Genomic DNA, 22,072 nt, shown 5'->3' with positions numbered 1-22,072 from the left:
TTTCTCCCCGGTGGAACGACGAGCTACTCGCTGCTGTGCCGATGCCACGGAGGCAAACGTGTGGAGCTGCTAGAACTCAGCACGTAATCCTCATTTTGACCACTTCATCTTTACTCCTTCACAGCGTTTATTCTCTCTTGAACATCGCTCACCTTCCCGAACTGGTCGAAGTACTGCTTGACATCCTCGATAGTTGTGTTCACCGACAGGCCTCCCACAAAGATCTTCTTGGTTCGAGTCACCAACTGTAAGAAATTTAGCAGAACTGATCTTTTATTTGCAAGCACAAAAAATATGATGCCGTTTTTTAGCCAAACTTTGATTCTGAAAGTCCCTTGTCCCGTGAAAGACACACAGTTACAATCATCAGGTGTCGCTCACTTCCAGGAAAAAAAAGTCAAAACATTTTCAGATGTAGAAAAAAAATGGAAGCTCCTGCACAGTCCAGTTTCAGAGAAAGCAGAGTGCAGCAACATTCGTCGTACGAATGAAAGCAAATCTAAGAAAATAGAACGGCAGGCAATGAAGAGTTTTGCTGCTTTGATTCACACACAGCAGTTGTTTTAAACCGGCTCAGTACGGTTTGCTGCTGGTCACTCGGCTTCAGAGGCTCTAACCTGCTCACCGCCTCACGCTGCCTCCTGCTCTCTTTATTCTCCCACCTCTTTTACAGCCAGAACTCTTCTTTTCTACAATAAAATGCACCATTTTCTGCGCAGGACGCTGACACCGTGTGCAGCTCCACACATCACCTGGAATTATTTTGCCTTGTGGGGTTTTATGTTGCTCTTTGTGATGAGATTTGCTCGGTGAGACAAAAGGAGGACGAGCAGCAGAGGTGACTGGAGAGAACGCTAAAACTTGAAAATGATGAACAAAGACAACATTTCAATACCGTGAACTGAAGATACATTTAAAAAAATCCCAAGTTACTTCATTCTGGGGCCCGTGTGAAGTTTACGGCTCACACCATTTCTGTCTTCTTATCTCAAAATTGATGATACTTTCATTTCTGTTACAGGAAGATGGCATCCAAAACCATCACAGTCCAAAATCCCAAACTATTGGTTAAAAAAATAATCAAAGTTTAGAGTTTTAACTGTTTTCTCGGGTTTTCACACACAGAATTAGGACCAAAACAACTCTGCAAACAAATCCAGTGATGCAGAGGCTTGGTTGAGACTGGCGCAGGGTTCAACTCAACCAACCTTCCCCTCAAGGTTTTTGGGCCTCTAGTTGTATTTAATATTTTGAATAAGAGAAACACCTCATACGCTGCCGCATCACCGCCTGCTGCGACCTCAGTAATAGATGGATATCAGTCCTCCACCAAACAGCGCAGTTGTTCACTATGTTAAATGGATGGGCCACTAAATGAAATGGGGGGGCTTTGCTGGGATGTGCTGCGCCACCAAGTTTGGTGAAAATGGTCTGCAGGGTCTCTACGCGCTCCTGCTGCGAGGGCTGTAGCCCAGGTGGACCTGAGCAGGAGGAGTGGACGCTCATGAATCTGCTGCACTCAGACAAATGTTTGGAGGCTGAGCTCAGACCTCCCTGAGACACTGAGACGACACCTGAAATATGATAGAGAGGCGGGAAGGTGGAGGTGGGAGTCACAACAACATGCGTCTCCAAAGCTGTAAAAGTTTTTGTTAGTGCACGATCACATGACAGTTCAGTGACGTAAGCAGTGCTCATGTTCATCTGATTACGAGGCATTAGCCCAGATAATAGACTGCAACACACTGAAGGATGCACACCAGCAGACGGTTGGACTCACCTTGGGCTGAGCCCTGCGAGGGAACGCAACTTTAGGATCAATCTAGAGGAGAGAGTAGAGACAGAGAAATCTCTTTAGTCGTGACACAGACGGAGCGGCGGCCAACGCCTCTCCACGGCCGGCGCTGACATTATTTCACTCTTCAACAACTTTTCAAAGAAGGTGTAATGTATCCGGTTAACTTCCTCTTCGCCTCACACCATCTTCTCACCAGAGTCAAAGCATTGATGTTCAAGCAATGATGTCAGAGGCGGCCATTTTAGAAGGCCTATCACCGTTGGTGCCGGACAACAGAGCCTCACCATGTGGAAGTCCGAAACGTCTCCTAACTCTCACTGAATAAAAAATAAACACAAAAATAAATTCCCGCTCTCTCTTTGTAACCTGCTTCAACCAGTCGACCTGCGTCGCACAACACCACCATTCACGCTCGCGCGTGTGTCTCAAATGTAACAACATGGCGTGTGACTGTGTACAGTTTTCAAGGACAAAGAACGTCTATACGACATTATAAACAGTGAATATTGTCTATAAAAGATCCAACGATTTCACTTATAGGGCATACGTAAGCAGTTCTTTATCATTATTATTAGTTATTATCATCATCATCATCATCATTATTATTATCATGATGATGATGATGATAATGATAATAATAATGATGATAATAATCATCATTATTATTATCATTGTTATTATTATTATTATTATTATCGTCATCGTCATGATAATAATAATGATGATGATGATGATGATGATGATAATAATCATCATTATTATTATCATTATCATCATCATTATTATTATCATTGTTATTATTATTATTATTATTATCGTCATCGTCATGATAATAATAATGATGATGATGATGATGATGATAATAATCATCATCAGCATTATTATGATTATTATGATTATTATCAGTTAGATCTATCTGCAAAATGCTAACCCTAAATTGGATCCGCAGACTCCAAAGTTGAAGCAACTGTCCAAGAAACGTTCTGCTACTTCCTAGAAGCTTCAACAAATTCAATTCTGAACTTTCAAAGTGGGCTGGTGGACAGATTTTGTGACCTGGTTAGCTGTGGTGGCTAGCGGTTAGCTAGCTATGGGCTCTAGCTAATTATTAACCAGGACATAAAAGTGCTATTGCTATTCTCTCATCTCACTCTTGACATGGATACAAATATGCAGCATTTGTCATCAAAATGTAAAACTATACTTAAGAAGTTAAGAGAAGAGCCTCTTATTTAAACTAATTTAGCTGGCTATCGCTACATATCAAAAAGCTTATTCCTGGCATTCCAACTATATTTTGGATGTTTTATTACATTTCTCCAGCTTCCTTTGAATTGCTAAACTATGAGCTAGTAAAGGTAGCTAGCAACTCCTTCTACTTTGCTGGCCCCACTCCCACTAAATCAACATTCCTCAAAAATCCCTCCACCAAGCTATCGCTATTTTAAAACTGACCCTGATGCGTATCCATGGCAACATGCGGATTTTGGCGGGATTTAGCAGCAGATAGTAGAACGATGTCAGGGAGAAGCGATGTCACAAAGCTCGACTGCTGGCCGTCCTGGAGCGATCGTACTTCTACTGAGAAACGTCTGCGGACTGACAGATCAGACCACTCAGTGGTGGTCGGCCATCTTGACATGTCATTGGAGGGTAAACACAGATGTCATTAATAATAATTATGGCCTTGTTCCATTCGGGCGGATCGAATCAAACTGATGCCTGCTAGCAAAACCTTCTGCTTTAATTCCTTTTCATTGCACAGCTGATAAAAGTGATGGTGCATTACTGAGGGAACCGGGCAGATTCACACCCTCACTGAACGAGAGGGCGTGAATCTGTGATTGACAACAACCGATTCAACTGTCACAACTGAGGGTGACCCTCCATACTCAGTTTGCTGTGTTTGCATCACAGTATGTGAATGATGAACAGGCCCGCGCACGCGTGTGTGTGTGTGTGTTCTTGTACTTGCTACATAGTGAGGACTAGAATACATATTTAGCCAACAGAATGAGGACATTTTTGGAAAGTGAGGACATTTTATCCGGTCCTCACATCTTCAAAGGGCCGGTTGAAGGTCAAGACTTGGTTTTACGTAGGTTCGGGGTTAGAATCAGGTTCTGGTTAGGTTTAGGGTCAAGGGTCAGAGGTCAGGCAGTCAGCTGAGATGGTTAGGTTTAGGGTCAGGGGCTAGGGAATGCATTACATCAATGGAAGTCCTCACAAAGATATAAGTACAAGGGCGTGCGTGGGTGCGTGCGAGGGAGCATCCCGTGCACCCCTGCCTCTCTCGTCACTACCATGTGACATGTGATCTCCTGGAATCTCACACCGGCACCACAATCACAAACACACCTCACCTCAGCAAGGAGAGCCGGAGAGGAGCCGGGGAAGTGTGTCAGAAAGAGAGTGAGAGACGACGAAGGAGAGGAGGACGACAGGACAGGAGGACAGGGAGCTGTCAATCACACCACACCGACAGCAGATCCGTTTTGTTTGTCTGTGTTTGTTTGTTTTTGCCTCCCTCAGCTGAGCGCCATCTCAGGGATCGTCTGTATTCCTGTGCGCTATTAACCTGGGAGCCATAAGCTGTGGTCGGCACCGTCCTCTGCTCTGCAGCTACGTTTACACCCAGGAAGAAGGACCAGATTAGCTTCCCATACTTCTTTAATGGTCTTGAGACTACAGTTGAAAAACAGAGCTGGCAGATATCGAATGTGTCTGAGCCCACTGAATTTCACCAAGGTTAGAGAGAGAACCATGCCGTGAGAATGCAACTATAGACAGGCTGTAAAACTGGAATTTGAGACCTCTATATTAGTCTATACTGGTCTAACAAAGCTAGAGAACAGCTAGACTACTCCACACTGTACCGCTGTCAGACAGTACAGCGCTAAGATTAGTTTGTAACCATGAGAGGGTAAAGTTGAACTACATCCAGAGCTAGAGCCTCTACGGTAAACCGCATGCGTTTACCAGACAATAGCGTCGTTTCTACTTGAGTACGACTTGACATCACCGCGGGTTCTTCTTTCTCCTCTAAAGAGCAGAGTGAGAGTTCTAGCTAAGACTGGAGGATCAGATGCAGACTCTACTGTTTAGTTGCTCTAGTGGCTAGACTAGTCTGATAGTCACCTCGGGTCACCAACCCTCCTGATGTCCAACTCTCCTGTGCACATTCGAAAACAAACAGACACACACACAAACAAACAGAATCAAACACAGAGCAGCACATCCATGGGGAGGAAACGGTTAACAACACAACCAGCAGGTTGATCTGAGCAATTTGGTGTTTTTCAGGCAAATTGTTGGTCAGGCTGTCTCCTGGTTTAGGCCCAGGTGTAACCTCCCTGCACCCCCATGAAGGTGAAGGGACGACGCAATTCCAAGAAAGCTTTGTGAAATCAGGCCAATCCCTTTTTACCATCTCCCCCTCGACTACGCAACAGTTGGCCGAGCGTGCTGCCCATCACCGCCTCGCTGAGGAGGGCAGTGCTGATTGGGCAGCTCTGGACGTCCCTGAAGGAGCAACCCCAGCTTGTTGACTCCAATCCTATTAGTTCAGAGAGCCACACTAATCACACGTGGGTTATCCTGCTCCCCTCCCCCTCGCACCCAAGTCGGCAGCGGAACAGTTAACGGGACCACAAACATCCCTGATGCAACGGAGCTGTGTGACTGGAAACTTTGTTCCGCAAACGTGCCGTTTTCATCGGGCGCCACTAACCCTAACCCAGTTTACGGATGGCAGGAAGCTGGGAAGACGCCCAGAGGGGCGACTAACAGAGCAGCGCTTCCATAAATCATAGTAAAACTAGCGGTCAGAACCGGGCTGATCAGTCCCTCAGCTCAATAAGAGCCGGTGCATTCCTCTGCAGCTCGGTATTTGCTCTTCAGCCTCTCTGCTGTGCAAAGGTCTGTTAATTCCAGTGCCGGAGCAATTCAGCCGCACACAGCACGCCACATTCTTTGTGTTGCCACTGGAGAACTTTTCTCTCCCCTCTATAACAGGATAACCTGTCTGCATGGGAGAGAGAGGTGGGGGAGGCGGGGGAGCAGTCTAAAAGGCCGACTCTACTCAGCATCACCCCTGTGGCTGCTCACCGAGCCCTCTCCAGGCTGAGCCCCCCCAGCACCACGACACACCCAAACCACGAGGGCCCCGGCCCATCGGTCCAGCGCGTTAACGCGAGGAAAGAGAGAAAACGATAGAAGACGTTATCGTCTGTGGTACGAACGGCGAGTCAGGAGGGCGGCGGCAGGACCAGCGCCATGACCTCGCTGCTCATCTTGATTTTTGGTAACCAAGACGTGACTCTAAATGATGCGCATTGTTATCTTGCTCTTTTCTTTAGTGACAGAGCCATTCTTCAAGTGTGGTGGTGGTGGGGGGGTCACTATGGAAACAAACCCCATGGCGAGTTTGTGGCGTCCGACTATGATGGCGCTGCTTGTCATAGCTGTCGTGCCTGCAAGTGACACCGGAGCATCGAGCCACTGGGGGAAGACAAAAACTTCAGTTTGACTTCACGGCCACAAACTCGTTTCCTGATCGCTCTCACTTTCTCACAACTTTTTACATTCCCTCCTTTCTTTCCCTCCTCGCCACCTCAAAGAGCTGAGGAGGCGCAACGCTCAGAGCGCACAAAGAGGAAAAGAAGTCGCCTCATTTCAATACAGTGACTAACCCGCAGCCATCACCACTCCCACCCAGGAGGGAGGCGGGGCCCTGGTCCCTATGGCGACCAACGGGCCACATTGTTCCCAAACCGGCCCACATTCATTACTGACACACACACACACACACACACACACACACACACTCACGCACACACACACACACACACACACACTCACACACACACACACACACACACACACACACACTCACACACACACAGGCCGTTGATACATCTGAAGTTCGCACAAGCAGCAGTCTGCAGCCGCGTCATCTCTGCGTTGTGTTTGTTGCCACCTTCTCACCTTCAGTGTGTTTGCTGGGCTGCACTTTTCCCTGAGGTTTTTTTTGCGACGCCAGACAGAAGAAAAAGTTCACTCTTCCTCATTCAAAGATGAGCAGCGAGAACACGCCGTTGCATCTGTTTGGGGCGGGAACCGGAGAGACCGTCCCGATACGACGCCATGATAACGACGCTATCACAGTACTATTATCAACAGTCCCGCCATATTTGGCCTTGCTTGTATCCCGATACAGCGATTCCACGTTCGCTGATGTATCGTAACACGCCGCTGTCATCATTAGTGATCTGGAGTCAACGACCGTCACAAGTGCAGCTGATGACCTTAAACCAAAATGATTCCTTCACTGCATCTTTAACACAAAATAAACGACTCATCAAAATGGCAGCGGAGGAATCCAGTTATAAAGACGCCTCAATGACATATCCGCCACCAGCTACTGTGGCGTGAGAGGACATCACGATGTACTGCAGTGTCGGCGTATCGTCCTGCACCAACTTTCCTTTTCGTTGTTTCGTTTCTATGGTAATCAACACATCTCTTGGGTGTCTGGTCGAGGCAGAAGGGCTCTCCCAGGTCTGAAGTGTGGCAGCAACGAACACGGCGGCGTCAGTAAGCAAAACCTCAGTAAACATCATGAATGTTGCAACGTTCCAGCGGATTGTTAGAAAATCCACTCATCAAACTGGGCAGCAGGATTAACCGCCGGTGGGAAGTAAATACAGAGAACTCACTGTTTTGGAGTCCAGCTCGTGCCTCGTTTGGGCCAAAACTTTATCCACACCGGCCTGGTCGACAAAGGTGACGAATCCAAACCCTCTGTAGGTGAGTGAGTGTGTGTGTGTGTGTGTGTGGGGGGGGGGGTGACAAGAGAAAGTCATGTTGACGTGTAATGGAAGCAGCAGTGAAGAATCACAGAACTTTCAGCTCTCTCACCTCGAGCGCTTGGTAACCGGATCTCGCATCACCATACACTCCTTCACCTCGCCGTACTTGCAGAAGTACTCCTTCAGCCCCTCTGGGACACCCAGCAGAGAGGGACACATGAGCAGTTGGTCACCACACATCACCGTCCGCCAGGCACCAGTGACTACAACTCCCTGAACCTCAAATCACACACACAGGCTGCAGCCACAACTTTTAGTCTGTTACAGGCTGAATAATTGATTTTCAGCAGGTTTAAGAGTCGCTCATTCACCCAATAGGAGCTGTGAATGCTTGCATTCATGCTGGAGCTTCATCAGAAACCCAGAGAAAACCAATAAACCAAGTAAATTCAAAGTCAGCAAACACAGACATTGAGAGGTGCAGCGTCTGTCCACCTGAGGAGGCGTGCCAGCAGGAAGTTACCTTGAGTCGTTTGCCAGCTGAGTCCACCTATGAACATCTTACTGTGGAGGCAAAGACACGTGAACAGCTTTAGAGTCACATCCCGTCCGAACCCTGCTGATGGACCAGCGCGGCCCACACTTGTTTCTGGAGTTTTAAAGGTTCGGTGTGTCATCTGTGCGTGAAAGCTCTGTGTGTGTGTGTGTGTGTGTGTGTGTGTGTGTGTGTGTGTGTGTGTGTGTGTGTGTGTGTATGTGCCAAGAAAGCGATGATGGAAAACTTTTTACCAGGGGTCGTGAGGGGAGTCCGCGGTGGACAGGCTGCTCTGGCTCCCTTCCGTCTCCATTCCGACTCCTCGCGAACTCTGTGTGTGTGTGTGTGTGTGTGTGTGTGTATGTGTGTGTGAGTGTGTGTCCGGGCCGAGCAGAGAGAATGAGTGAGAAGCTGGGCGGGTTTGGCCCGGGGTGACAGAGAGGGGAGCGGGCCAGATGCAGTCTGACAGTCTGGGACAGACTCCTCCCCTCTCTCTCTCTCTCTCTCTCTCTCTCTCTCGCTCCCTCTCTCTCTCTCTCTCTCTCTCTCTCTCGCTCTCTCTCTCTCTCTGCCACTGTTTCCGCTGCAGCTTTTCAAATGTAAAATGTCTGATACCGGATGATCAATGATCGTCGTACAAAGAGAAAACCCCCCCAGAACAACAGTTATGAAGGAGTTAAAGCTTTTAATCAGGAGACAAGATCTGTTTCCCGCCGACAGCCCAGTGGGGGGTCCTTTGGTGCGTGGCCCAGACTCCCCTTTCTCCCCCATTCCGCCCCTCCACGTGAATGTCATGATTTATTATCATCAGCAGGGTAACGGCGACAGAAACAAGTTACTGTCTTCTGCTCCTGGTCACTGTGGGATTTGTGAGTCGAGCTTCAGCAGCTCATTAATGTTGCCCTCCATGAAAAAGATGAATTACTGTGTTCCAAATGATTTCAATGAAATAAACTACTCACTGATTAAAATGCCTTTGTCTGGAAGAACTGTTAGAACTTTATTTTGAAGGTTAAAATGCTGCAACTTCCTGTCAGACTCTGCTCATTGCAACGGATTTGACTCCATTTCCGCCCACGTTAAGGAACAAACTTTTCAGTTACAGTGAATATGTGAGGGACGGCTATCACCTGAACGTCTCCGCTTCAGTGAGGCGCAAACACGTCCAGACACACGTGACGAGCACACGTGACGAGCACACCTGGAGCCGCGCTGCGCTCTGAATGTCGCAGCTAAAAACTCTGGAGCGTGTCATCGATGTGAGAATGTAAACTTTCCTCCAGCCACCTCACAACCAGGCTGAGGAACTAGTCAACTGCTGTCACCTGCAGTATGCTGGTGGTGACGTGTGTGCTGCCCCCCGTGTAGTCGTACTACTGTGGAGGGTTTCAGCAGCAGGTCTGTGGTATCAGCGCTGATGCAATGTGGTATAACAGGAGGTTTGTGTGCTGTGCTCATTCACTGCTGAGCTCTAAGTATTTAATTAGAACCAAAGCCAGATCCAGCTAATCTTCTCAACACTGACTCAACATGTGACTGCTAACCGGTGTCAGGGGCCATCAGCGGCAGGACAACCACAGCTTTGACCTGTGCTGCCGCCGCCGCCGCAGAACAGACATATAAAGTTTGGGCGAAGAAGTCTGAGTGGACTGTTGTTAGCACGTTGTTGTGTGTCCCCTCACAGCTGTAACAGCTGGAGTTTGAGCCATCGCAGGCTGAGTGGCGCGGCCTGCAGACGCTCTACCCTCAGCAGATGAACAGAGGAAGGCCTGGAAGTGGGACAGGGCTATTTGGACAGGAATTAAGGGATGTGTTAAATTTCTGCATGCATGATCAATGGGGTTGAATGGTGGTGGTGGGCTGGTGGGCAGGCAGAGACGGACTCGCGGTGAGAACACACACACACACACACACACACACACACAGGCTCGCTAATGAGAGATGGACAGCACGACTGTATCTCATTACCAATCAACAGAGCTTTGAGTTCTCTGGAGCAGGAGAACGTGAGTTCTAATGCTGCTGCTGCATGTGGTCTGTTGATAAACCAGCCTGTGTGGTGGAGCATTAGTCTCACACACACACACACACACACACACACACACACTGCCCTGTGTCCGCTTTGGTGAGGAGTTTCCTCTGAATAGCACAATGGGACTTAATTACAGGTCAGTGGCATGTCTCGGGGAGATAGAGGGAGCTCTGTTACCCTTCCAACTACAGTAGAATGCCATCTTCCCGAGGGTGGGGTGGGTAACAGGAGCTCCGCACAAAAAGGTGCTGATAGGCTGAACCTGAGATGGTATCAGGTGATCAGGCAGAGAAAGTCTGGCTTTTACATGGAACGAGGGAGAAAAGAACCATTAACCGTCAAAGGTTTGTTCTTGTTCCTTTCTGCTTCTCCAGCTTATGGGGGGGGGGGGCAGAAGGAGAAGCTGTATGTCAGTTTTTCTGAGACTTTAACAGCAGCAGCAGCGTGACTCAGGTAGAGTCTAGTCATCAAAGGGCTGCTTGTTCAATCCTGCGTCCATGTGGGGGGCTGAACCCCTGACGACTGCCCCCCCCCCACATATATGCAGTAAACAAATACAAACATTTTCCATGTCATACAAAAAGGCAAAAAAAAAACCAGCTGAAAAGAATACAAACGCATGTCAACAAGTGCAATGATGGAACCAGTGCTCATGGACTGAAACTTTAGTTTACAGGTAATGACGACACAGCAGCGCCCTCTAGTGGCGTGCAGGGCAGGTTACGCATGCTTGATCAGTTCATCTGTATCTCCATGCTTTCTTCTTAACTTTGACCTAAAGTTGACATTTCAGCTCACATGTTGGAGCACAGCAACCACAACTGAAGGTAAGAAGAAGTGACATATGACTGGACCACGAGACCTTCAGCACTCAAACGTCTCACGTCTCTGTCCTCTGAGCGTCCGGGGCTCGCTGGTCTCGGCCGCCTTCCTGGCCACTGCGACATCCCCTCTTTTCATTTATTGTTCTTAAACTGCACTTTGGTCGCCAGTGGGGACCGAGGGAGAGGGGACAAAGTTCACCAGGCACATGTAAGGAGGAGGGGGTGAAGAACAGGAAGGTTAAAACAAGAAATTTGACCTTTGGAAGCAAAACAGCAGGTGGAGAGAAAAAAGCAGGCAGCTCAGGGCACATCGGGAGGCAATTCAACCGAAGGAAAATGAAAGGTTCCTGTGACTCTGACGAGGGGTTCTACTGAGGCCCGGCACTGCCTGCCTGGCTCTGGTCAGAACTGCACATGAGAGCAGTGTTTGTTTACAAGGCGGTAGAAGGTACGTCTAATGGAGGGAGAGGAGAGGGCAGGGGCAGGCATGGCCAGGCCCAGCCGTCTCACCGCCCTCCAGGAGCAGCTGATCTGGGCCCTGCTGGAGTCTGGCCTGTCCCGGGATGTCCTGGTCCAAGCCATGGGGGAGCTGGAGCGAGATAGGGTGAATGCTGGCGCAGAGAGGGGAGAGAGAGGGGATGGGGAGAGCTCCGAGGAGGGAGACATGGATTACCCACCGCCCATATTCCGAGACATGGAGAAGCTTCCCCCAGAGGAGGCGGCCAAACTGAAGGCTGAAGTGGACCAGCTCCTGCAGTAAGTAGATCCAGAACCTCCCCTAAACTGCTGCTCCTCTCACACTGCCACTCAGTGAAATCTGACATCTTCAGGGCCGCTTTGATTCCTCCTCCTCGCTTTCACCTCCCTCATCCTGAGGAGCCTGAAGCATCATCCTGTCTACTCCCCGAGTCTGAGCTGGGCTCCTGCTCCCGCTCCTGCTCCCGCTCGGCCTCTCTCTCTGCAATCTGGCTTCTGAGGCGAATTTAAAGAGGGTTCCTCCTTTGCTAGTTACTAATTACCCACCCCATCATTATTCTCTGGCCATTTCTTAATAAATAAGCTACATGCACAGGTGAAGATTAATGGAGCAGGGCTGCTCCGGGAGCCACTGTTTACACAGGAGATAGCTCCTCAAATGGAATGTGGCGCTGATTTCTAACATTTGGAGCAAATACTGTATTTGAGGTTAAAGAAAATACTCTTGACTTCCAAAAACACACGATTCAGTTTTACTCTCTGATGACTCAGCCGAGTATCTGCATGTTGACTGAATCTGGTGGAGTCGGTGTTTTTGAAAGTTGATTTCATCATTTATTCCTGAATTTACAGCATTACGGGATTAAATTAGACTTCATAAATCTTGTCCCTGCTTCCCCTCCACTGAGCTGAGGGGGTTGGACTTTGCTCCGGTGTGCTTTCGCTTATCTCTCTGTCAATAAACCTCCCACTTCCCTCCGCCAGGCCTGCAGCTTTGCGTCTGTTAGGAGTCTGACAGGCTCCTGTTGGCCCCGGATGTTCGATTCTCATTAAAAACTGAACGGAGACATTTGCATCACAAGTTTTTTATGCTCAAATGGACATCTGACAAGGGGGCGTGGCTCAGAGGTAGAGTGGCAGTCTAGCATCTGAAGGGTCGCTGGTTCGATCCCCACTTCCCCTGGTGACCATGTCCAAGTGTCCTTGAGCAAGATACTGAACCCCTGATTGCTGCTGATGAGCAGGGTGGTGCCCTGCATGGCAGCTCCACCATCCGTGTGTGTGTGTGTGTGTGTGTGTGTGTGTGTGTGTGTGTGAGAACGGAGGAATGGCTTTGACTGCCAAAAAGGTAGAAAGGCGCCGCATGAAATGAGTCCATTTACCATGTGAGCTCTGCTGGCTGGGCTGTGTGTCTCACAGGGAGGACCCCTGGCATGTTGCAAAAATGGTGAAAAGCTACATGCAGCAACACAACCTCCCTCAGCGAGAGGTGGTGGAGTCTACAGGCCTCAACCAGTCCCACCTGTCCCAACACCTCAACAAGGGGACGCCCATGAAGAACCAGAAGAGAGCTGCTCTGTACAGCTGGTATGTCAAGAAGCAGTGTGAGATCAGCCAACGTGAGTACTCCAGTAGATCCACTATCAGTTCTAAGTTCTCCACGCCTCTGAGAGTGGAACGTGACGGAACCTTTCCCCTCCAGAATTCACCAATGCCAAGCATGGCATTGCCTCTGTGGAGGACCCAGGAGAGGACACCCGGAAAGGACGGAGGAACCGGTTCAAGTGGGGTCCCGCATCTCTGCAGATCCTTTTCCACGCCTACGAACGACAAAAGAACCCCAGCAAGGAGGAGAGGGAGGGGCTGGTGGACGAGTGTAACAGGTTCTGTTCTGTTAGGGATGGCTTGGTTACAGGCAGGACAATTAGGGAATATAGAAATAAAGAAAACACACACAGACACAGAACCTCCGCTCCCATCAACAGGTCACAGACTGATGATCACCATACGCTTCTTTTTCATTCCAATCTTAAACAGAAAATATTCATGCAGGATGATACCCTTAACAGCAAGAAAGTTACTGAGAAAATACAAAAACAGATCCTTTAGCATATATACTGCAGAATCTAGAATACCCTAAGTCACGAGAGGGGACATTGATCCAGATCCAGATCAACTCTTAAATCTAATGGATTGTTCTAAGGTTGTTCCTGGACCGCAGCTGCTTCCGATTTCACCAAAATCCAGGGAGAACTTTTGATCCTGCGAACAGACCAGTCTGCACAGGCCTGAGTGACCCTCAGGGACCCGGGGCAACTTCGCCAATAAAGAGGCAGTATTTAAGAGTTCACCTGTGTGGCTGCTGGCCTGCCGCCCCCACACTGCTCAGTAACTGTGGTGATTGATCACCTGCTCAGAGGGTGGTGGAGGATCTGGTGATCAATGAGCTCAGTGCTGGACCTGTCATCAATATGCTTCTTCCTCTCCAGGGCGGAGTGTCTGCAGAGGGGGGTGTCTCCCTCCCAGCTCGCTGGCCTGGGGTCCAATCTGGTCACTGAGGTCCGGGTCTACAACTGGTTTGCAAACCGCCGCAAAGAGGAGGCCTTCCGTCACAAACTGGCCCTGGACACGCCGTTCACCAGCCAATCGGTTTCTTCCTCCAGTGCCCCCCTTCCATCAAGTCCTGAGCTCAGTAATAACTTTTAAACCTTCTTCAGGAAAACTTGAAGCAGTTAAAGTCTAAAATCTAAGAATGAAACAAAGTGAGAGAGTATTATGTTAAGAGAAACTTCACGAAGAAGGGTTTTTTGTTTCTCTGCTTCATCACTTCATCATGACTCCAGAATGTAGAGACAGCAGCCACAGACATCATGCTAATAGCAGCTGACAGAAGAACTGTCTAAAAACATCTCAGCATGGTCACCCAGCGTCATTCACATCTTCCTGATGCAGCTGCATACAGCTGTTAGCCGGCAGTCTTCATTAGCTTCCAGCTAATATACGTAACTGACTCCTTCTGCATTTGGGAGTCAGCAAGAAGTGATGCAGGAGGGCACAAATGCATCCTGGTCAGCTCAGTACTCCAATTAGTGAGTACTTGAAAGGAAAAATACACTGAGTGGCAGTGTTACACAATTTTTTCTTACAATTGGACTGATGTTGAACAACCCTGCCACCATCTAACTCTGAACATCCTGCAGCCAGTTGAGCGTCTGCCTGCGTTGTGGACTGCAACTTCACACCATGAACCCAGTCAGTGACGTGTGTTCTCCTCCAGGTGTCAAATACAGCCATCAGATCCCATGTGAGCCCCTCAGCTCAGCCAGAGGGGGTGGGGGGGAAAGAGCAGGGCGCCTGGTGGTCAGTCCTGTCCAGCTGGAGCCCAGCCACACACTCCTGGAGACCCACCATCCCAAGCTGGTGAGAACATGCGTGACGTTTTTACTTTACCACGATGACCCACATTGCCTGCTGCCATCAATGTTCTGGTTCTAGGTGTCCAGCGGCGGCTCACTGCCCCCAGTCAGCACCCTGACCTCCCTACACAGTCTGTCTGCCTCCCCTGCATCCTCCCAGGGCCTCATCATGGCCTCCTTGCCCAGCGTCATGAGTCTGGGAGAGTCCTCGCTTCTCATCGGTAGCTACTCGGCATCAAGACTCTGAACTTGCTTCCTTTCTTTTTATAACAAAGAAACTTTGTTCACCTGCAGGGTTAGCCTCCACGCAGTCGCAGACTATACCTGTCCTCAACAACGTGGGGGGCGGGTTCACCACTCTGCAGCCAATCTCTTTCCAACAGCAGCTCCACACCTCCCCCCAGCAGCCCCTCGCCCAGCAGCTGCAGAGCCACATGGGCGCCAGTCCCTTCATGGCCACCATGGCGCAGCTGCCATGTCACAGTAAGGCTGCAGCTAGAAAACACCATGAACTGATGATGTAGATGGCGGCGGCTCATTCATCTGCTCTCCTTCACAGTGTACAACAAGTCTGAATCGCCCCAGTACCCTTCGCCCAGTCTGCTGTCCCAGGCCATGGTCATCACGGACAGCAGCAGCCTGGGGACACTGACCAGCCTCACCTCCGTCAGACAGGTGGGCCCCGCCCCCACACTCAACCTGTCACCTGCTGGTCTTGGTAGACTTCCCGTGAAGCTCTTTGATTTGTGTTCTGTGTAGATTCTCTCTGCAGATCCAGAGGAGCAGACGGACCCCTCACTCCAGGAAAACTCTCTGCACCTGCAGCCCCCCACACCTGTCGCAGGTACACAGCTCAACACAACCTGGTACAAAAGAAGGAAACCTTTGAGTCTAAACTCTAGTAGTTCACGCATCTGACGTGTCCGCAGTGCTGGACTCCAGCTGCCCGACGCAGCACCTGCACGACTGATGGTTTAGTAACAATACTGCACTTCCTCAGGGATGGTACTAGTACAGTGATTCTCACGCGACCTCCCAGTGCCACACGTGGAACAGATCTACACGTATGTTGTTGACCTGTACAACGTCCAGACACCGGTACTTCATCCTCCAACATGATTTTCATTCAAGGATACCTCAGTATTCTTACTGAGGATGCAGTACTGCTATCGGCCTGTCCTGCATCAGTACTGCTATCGGCCAGTACTGATGCAGGACTGCTATCTGCTGGTACTGAAGCAGTACTGCTATCTGCCTGGTACTGATGCAGTACTTCTATCTGCTGGTACTGAAGCAGTACTGCTATCTGCTGGTACTGATGCAGTACTGCTATCTGCTGGTACTGATGCAGTACTGCTATCTCCTGCACTGAATGCTATCGGCCATTACTGATGCAGTACTGCTGTCTGCCTGGTACTGATGCAGTACTGCTATCTGCTGGTACTGAATGCTATCGGCCATTACTGATGCAGTACTGCTATCTGCTGGTACTGAAGCAGTACTGCTATCTGCTGGTACTGATGCAGGACTGCTATCTGCCGGTACTGATGCAGTACTGCTATCTGCCTGGTACTGATGCAGTACTGCTATCTGCCAGTACTGATGCAGTACTGCTATCGGCCAATACTGATGCAGGACTGCTATCTGCTGGTAATGAAGCAGTACTGCTATCTGCCTGGTACTGATGCAGGACTGCTATCTGCCGGTACTGATGCAGTACTGCTATCGGCCATTACTGATGCAGTACTGCTATCTGCCTGGTACTGATGCAGTACTGCTATCTGCTGGTACTGAATGCTATCGGCCATTACTGATGCAATACTGCTATCTGCCTGGTACTGATGCAGTACTGCTATCTGCCTGGTACTGATGCAGTACTGCTATCTGCCTGGTACTGATGCAGTACTGGTATCTCCTGCACTGACTGCTATCTGCCAGTACTGATGCAGTACTGCTATCTGCCGGTACGGATGCAGTACTGCTATCTGCCTGGTACTGATGCAGTACTGCTATCTCTTGCACTGACTCCTAACGGCCAGTACTGATGCAGTACTGCTATCTGCTGGTACGGATGCAGTACTGCTATCTGCCTGGTACGGATGCAGTACTGCGATCTCCTGCACTGATGCTATCGGCCAGTACTGATGCAGTACTGATATCTGCCTGGTACTGATGCAGTACTGCTATCTCTTGCACTGACTCCTAACGGCCAGTACTGATGCAGTACTGCTATCTGCTGGTACGGATGCAGTACTGCTATCTCCTGCACTGACTGCTATCGGCCAGTACTGATGCAGTACTGCTATCCGCCGACACTGACTGCTATCGGCCAGTACTGATGCAGTACTGCTATCTGCCGGTACTGATGCAGTACTGCTATCGGCCAGTACTGATGCAGGACTGCTATCTGCTGGTACTGATGCAGTACTGCTATCTGCCTGGTACTGATGCAGTACTGCTATCTGCTGGTAATGAAGCAGTACTGCTATCTGCCTGGTACTGATGCAGTACTGCTATCTGCCGGTACTGATGCAGTACTGCTATCTGCCTGGTACTGATGCAGTACTGCTATCTGCTGGGACAGCATGCTATCGGCCATTACTGATGCAGTACTGCTATCTGCCTGGTACTGATGCAGTACTGCTATCTGCTGGTACTGATGCAGTACTGCTATCTGCTGGTACTGATGCAGTACTGCTATCTGCCTGGTACTGATGCAGTACTGCTATCTGTCTAGTACTGATGCAGTACTGCTATCTCCTGCACTGACTGCTATCTGCCAGTACTGATGCAGTACTGCTATCTGCCAGTACTGATGCAGTACTGCTATCTGCCTGGTACTGATGCAGTACTGCTATCTGCCTGGTACTGATGCAGTACTGCTATCTCTTGCACTGACTCCTAACGGCCAGTACTGATGCAGTACTGCTATCTGCTGGTACGGATGCAGTACTGCTATCTGCCTGGTACGGATGCAGTACTGCTATCTCCTGCACTGATGCTATCGGCCAGTACTGATGCAGTACTGCTATCTGCCTGGTACTGATGCAGTACTGCTATCTCCTGCACTGACTGCTATCTGCCAGTACTGATGCAGTACTGCTATCTGTCTAGTACTGATGCAGTACTGCTATCTCCTGCACTGACTGCTATCTGCCAGTACTGATGCAGTACTGCTATCTGCCAGTACTGATGCAGTACTGCTATCTGCCTGGTACTGATGCAGTACTGCTATCTGCCTGGTACTGATGCAGTACTGCTATCTCTTGCACTGACTCCTAACGGCCAGTACTGATGCAGTACTGCTATCTGCTGGTACGGATGCAGTACTGCTATCTGCCTGGTACGGATGCAGTACTGCTATCTCCTGCACTGATGCTATCGGCCAGTACTGATGCAGTACTGCTATCTGCTGGTACGGATGCAGTACTGCTATCTGCCTGATACTGATGCAGTACTGGTATCTCCTGCACTGACTGCTATCGGCCAGTACTGATGCAGTACTGCTATCCGCCGGTATGGATGCAGTACTGCTATCTGCCTGGTACTGATGCAGTACTGCTATCTCCTGCACTGACTGCTATCGGCCAGTACTGATGTAGTACTGCTATCTGCCGGTACTGATGCAGTACTGCTATCTCCTGCACTGACTGCTATCGGCCAGTACTGATGCAGTACCGCTAGATAGCAGTACTGATGCAGTACTGCTATCTGCTGGTATGGATGCAGTACTGCTATCTGCCTGGTACGGATGCAGTACTGCTATCTGCCTGGTACGGATGCAGTACTGCTATCTGCCTGGTACGGATGCAGTACTGCTATCTCCTGCACTGATGCTATCGGCCAGTACTGATGCAGTACTGCTATCCGCCGATACTGACTGCTATCGGCCAGTACTGATGCAGTACTGCTATCTGCTGGTACGGATGCAGTACTGCTATCTGCCTGGTACTGATGCAGTACTGCTATCTGCCGGTACGGATGCAGTACTGCTATCTGCCGGTACTGATGCAGTACTGCTATCTCCTGCACTGACTGCTATCGGCCAGTACTGCTATCTGCTGGTACGGATGCAGTACTGCTATCTGCCTGGTACTGATGCAGTACTGCTATCTGCCGGTACGGATGCAGTACTGCTATCTGCCGGTACTGATGCAGTACTGCTATCTCCTGCACTGACTGCTATCGGCCAGTACTGCTATCTGCTGGTACAGATGCAGTATTGCTATCTGCCTGGAACGGATGCAGTACTGCTATCTCCTGCACTGATTGCTATCGGCCAGTACTGATGCAGTACTGCTATCTGCTGGTACGGATGCAGTACTGCTATCTCCTGCACTGAGTGCTATCTGCCAGTACTGATGAAGTACTGCTATCTGCCGGTACGGATGCAGTACTGCTATCTGCCTGGTACTGATGCAGTACTGCTATCTGCCCCTTTAGGTCCTGATCTGGTCTGGGGTCCCGGCCCCCGGGGCCTCACATGGATTCAGCAATGTGACAACAAATCCGAGGCCCTGAGCCGGGAGGGCGTCCCTGCTCATCGGAGCTCAACCAACACAGGAACACTGGAGAATCCCAGCAGCTGCTGCTCCAGTGTTCCCAGTCAGACTCTGACACCATAGCTGTTAGCAGTGTCTGCGGACGTCCCAGAAGTCTAAGTTGAATCAAATGCTTGGACCCGTGTGAGACGCTTGAAGGAACGTTTCAGTATCACCTTGATTATAGTCTGGACCGGATCCAGAAGACCTGAGGTCCACGTAAATGTTGTTGAGACCACTAGTGACATCAGCGTGAAGCTGCTGGAGTTCTACAGGAGGAAACCAAGAACCAGTCCAGCACCAGTGTTCACAGTGAAACACTGGTGCTGGACTGGTTCTTGGTATCCGCCTCAGGACTGGGAAAGTCTGATCCACATCCCTATTTCTTGCTGCATCTAACACCCCCCCCCCCCCCCCCGCCCATGTGATTCTCCCACAGCATCCAGCCAGAGCCCCGAGCTGTATCCTGCCTCCCAAAGCACCGTCACTCACCCGACTCACCTCCTCTCGCCTTCGCCGACAGACATCAGCAACTACATCCCTGCACAGATGGTCTCCACTGCTCAGTAGAAGTTCTCCAGACACGGCCTCAGCATCAGCTCGACCCGGGAGCCAGGTCCAGGTCCAGGTCCTGCCCAGGAGGGACTTGCGTCTCTGCTGCCTGGCACCTCACGCGCTGTAAAGATCTAGTTCCTAAAACTCTGACTTGTGAACAATGATCGGTTCTGCAGATTTGTGCTTTTGATACAACTGAGAATCAGAAAAATTGACACAAATGTATTTTTATTGAAGCCTTTTTGTAAAATTAAGAAAAATATTTGTTCAACTACAACCTGCAACCCTCACCTGCATTTTCAAACACAATTATGAACTTTACTCAAGAGTGTTTCGTGAATACAGACGATGTACGAAGAGGTTTTTACTGGATTCATAATTTCACACACTGTCATCATGTGACTGCATGTGGAATCTCAAACACTGAAAATATACAGATTCCAGGGCAGGCGTCCATCAAGTCTCAGTTCAAGGCTTCTTCTGTTTTTCCACTTGACTTCGACCTTCTTGTGTTCAGTCGCCCTGCTGGCTCCCGTCTCGGTCACTCTGTTTCTGAAGAAGCTGGTTCTGCTCTTGCTCTGCCAGTTTCTCCTTCTTTTTCTTCTTCTTCTTCTTCTTCTTCTGTGGTTCTGAGGTGGGGGGCTCAGCTGAGGGGGGAGTGGGTGGTGATGAAGAGGGCAAGAGATCGTTGAAGGACACCGCTGCCTCCTTCAGCCTCAACTCCATCTCGCTGTCGCTGTCACTGAAGCAAAGACAAGCAGGTTAGGGTCACCGCTCGACTTCAGCTCACCTGCCACTCTGGAGTACAAGGAACCTTGAGCTGGGTACGGGCCGACGGCGAGCCGGGGGAGGGGGGGCCGCGGCTGTTTGTCCTGGGACTGAGGTGGAAAACAGACGGAATCCTGAAAGAAAACAAGCTGAATTGAAATAAAACTCTTCATTATGACAAAGCAGCAGGTAACACAGGAAGGGCGGAGTATCACCTCCTTCGTGGTCATGACAGTCCGCTGACTTCACACGCCGCGACGACTCGGTCCGACCCTCTGAAATATGACTGACAGTGGCAGCACTTTCACTGATGAAAACGTCTCTCATCCAAAAACATCCTCACGGGCATCAATCAAACTATCACCTGTCCAGATATTGTCCCAACTTCTTGGCGACGTGTGTTTGAAAGCCCTGTGTGACCTGCAGCTGGTTACCATCACGCTCGTGGTTGGCGGCGGCGGCGGCGACGCTGCACACGACAAAAACACATTCAGGCTTCTGACATTTTCTCCTTCATTATGTCTGCCTCGTTAAGACAAAAATGGTAGTGAGCCATGAATCTTCCAGCCGTTACTCATCTAGAAATAACAAGTCAACTCTGAGGCGATGGTGAGACGCCGTGGCGCCGGATCACCTGACCTGTCATTCCCACTCCTTCCTGTTTCGATGTCGCTGCAGAACTTTGAGTCATTTGAAGTTCATTATAATCCCAACCATAACTCCTACTTGTTGATGTGTTACTAGAGTAGGAAAGCAGGTGTATTCATGTTTTAGATCAGAGCCGCTGTCTGTGAGGCCATCACAGTTTCCACTTCCGGCGTCTGATCTTCAGAAGGTGAGGAGTGCCTACCCGTAGGTTCTAAGGGCGTGGTTCCACTGGCTCGCTTCAGGTACAGAAGAGGCTCTGCAGAGAACCTGAGGAACCTGCAGCCATGAAGGTTCTTACCGTTTGGAGTGTTTCCCTTTATCAGCATCTGGAGTGAAAAACCCGACAGAGCAAATCAGCGTCTCCTGGTAGAACCCAGCGACTGAAATTCACCCTGAGAGCAGAAAACTTTGTAGAAGTTCTGCAACCAGTACTGCAGTAGTGGTTGCAGAACTTCTGAACCAGCAGTACATTTACAGTATCAGGTATTATTTTCGTCTCATTTCTCTTCACTACAACAACAAACACGAGACAGACACCCGCCTTCCATCTCCCACACCGCCTCCTCACATCTCCTCCGCTCCTCCTCGTCGCTGCTGCTAGAAGCCGCCATGACAGACCACGTGCTGCTACTGTTGACTGTTGGGAGCTAAGCATTCTGGGTGGTGTA

At 49.7% G+C, this 22,072-nt stretch overlaps 3 protein-coding genes across 7 annotated transcripts in view; 1 reads left to right on the top strand and 2 right to left on the bottom strand.

Moving 5' to 3' along the window:
• The window catches only part of msi1b (musashi RNA binding protein 1b), a 21,574-nt gene extending 9,630 nt beyond the window's left edge, over positions 1-11,944 (bottom strand). For both annotated transcript variants that reach the window (XM_086207552.1, XM_086207553.1), the window contains exons 1-6: positions 8,398-11,944; positions 8,132-8,172; positions 7,718-7,799; positions 7,516-7,600; positions 1,781-1,822; positions 153-245 (exon numbers count right to left, since the gene is read on the bottom strand). In XM_086207552.1, coding sequence (XP_086063678.1) covers positions 153-245; positions 1,781-1,822; positions 7,516-7,600; positions 7,718-7,799; positions 8,132-8,172; positions 8,398-8,456 — 402 coding nt within the window. In that variant the 5' untranslated portion in view covers positions 8,457-11,944. The remainder of the gene's footprint in view (positions 1-152; positions 246-1,780; positions 1,823-7,515; positions 7,601-7,717; positions 7,800-8,131; positions 8,173-8,397) is intronic.
• Positions 10,673-20,428, top strand: hnf1a (HNF1 homeobox a). Its single transcript, XM_086207551.1, has 10 exons — positions 10,673-11,755; positions 12,896-13,095; positions 13,179-13,359; positions 13,966-14,168; positions 14,754-14,896; positions 14,972-15,113; positions 15,187-15,375; positions 15,452-15,567; positions 15,652-15,736; positions 19,873-20,428. Exons 1-10 carry the CDS (start codon positions 11,457-11,459, stop codon positions 20,001-20,003), a joined length of 1,689 nt encoding a protein of 562 aa, XP_086063677.1. The 5' UTR covers positions 10,673-11,456; the 3' UTR covers positions 20,004-20,428.
• c6h12orf43 (chromosome 6 C12orf43 homolog) lies at positions 20,207-22,072 on the bottom strand. Of its 4 annotated transcripts, none has more exons than XM_086207554.1 (6): positions 21,946-22,072; positions 21,607-21,730; positions 21,121-21,225; positions 20,972-21,031; positions 20,803-20,890; positions 20,207-20,730 (listed from the first exon to the last, which is right to left on the bottom strand). In XM_086207554.1, exons 1-6 carry the CDS (start codon positions 22,057-22,059, stop codon positions 20,502-20,504), a joined length of 720 nt encoding a protein of 239 aa, XP_086063680.1. In that variant the 5' UTR covers positions 22,060-22,072; the 3' UTR covers positions 20,207-20,501. The 4 variants fall into 4 exon arrangements, with proteins under 4 accessions (XP_086063680.1, XP_086063681.1, XP_086063682.1 ...); XM_086207555.1 differs by having other exon boundaries at positions 21,703-21,730; XM_086207556.1 differs by having other exon boundaries at positions 20,972-21,042; positions 21,703-21,730; positions 21,946-22,060.

This window comes from Aulostomus chinensis, chromosome 6, assembly GCF_037954235.1.
Source record: "Aulostomus chinensis isolate RoL2024-O1b breed Wild chromosome 6, RoL_Achi_v1.0, whole genome shotgun sequence".
NCBI lineage: Eukaryota > Metazoa > Chordata > Actinopteri > Syngnathiformes > Aulostomidae > Aulostomus > Aulostomus chinensis.
Note: the sequence above shows the minus strand (reverse complement) of the source record. Positions and strands in the feature narration are given on the sequence as shown.

Coding starts and splice junctions, on each gene's coding strand:
- hnf1a (XM_086207551.1), top strand. CDS start 11,457: ATGGAGGGAGAGGAGAGGGCAGGGGCAGGCATGGCCAGGCCCAGCCGT. Junction 11,756..12,895: donor GAAGTGGACCAGCTCCTGCA/GTAAGTAGATCC, acceptor TGTGTCTCACAG/GGAGGACCCCTGGCATGTTG. Junction 13,096..13,178: donor GCAGTGTGAGATCAGCCAAC/GTGAGTACTCCA, acceptor TTTCCCCTCCAG/AATTCACCAATGCCAAGCAT.
- c6h12orf43 (XM_086207554.1), bottom strand. CDS start 22,059: ATGCTTAGCTCCCAACAGTCAACAGTAGCAGCACGTGGTCTGTCATGG. Junction 21,226..21,606: donor CACGCCCTTAGAACCTACGG/GTAGGCACTCCT, acceptor TGTCGTGTGCAG/CGTCGCCGCCGCCGCCGCCA. Junction 21,032..21,120: donor TTGGGACAATATCTGGACAG/GTGATAGTTTGA, acceptor GTCATATTTCAG/AGGGTCGGACCGAGTCGTCG.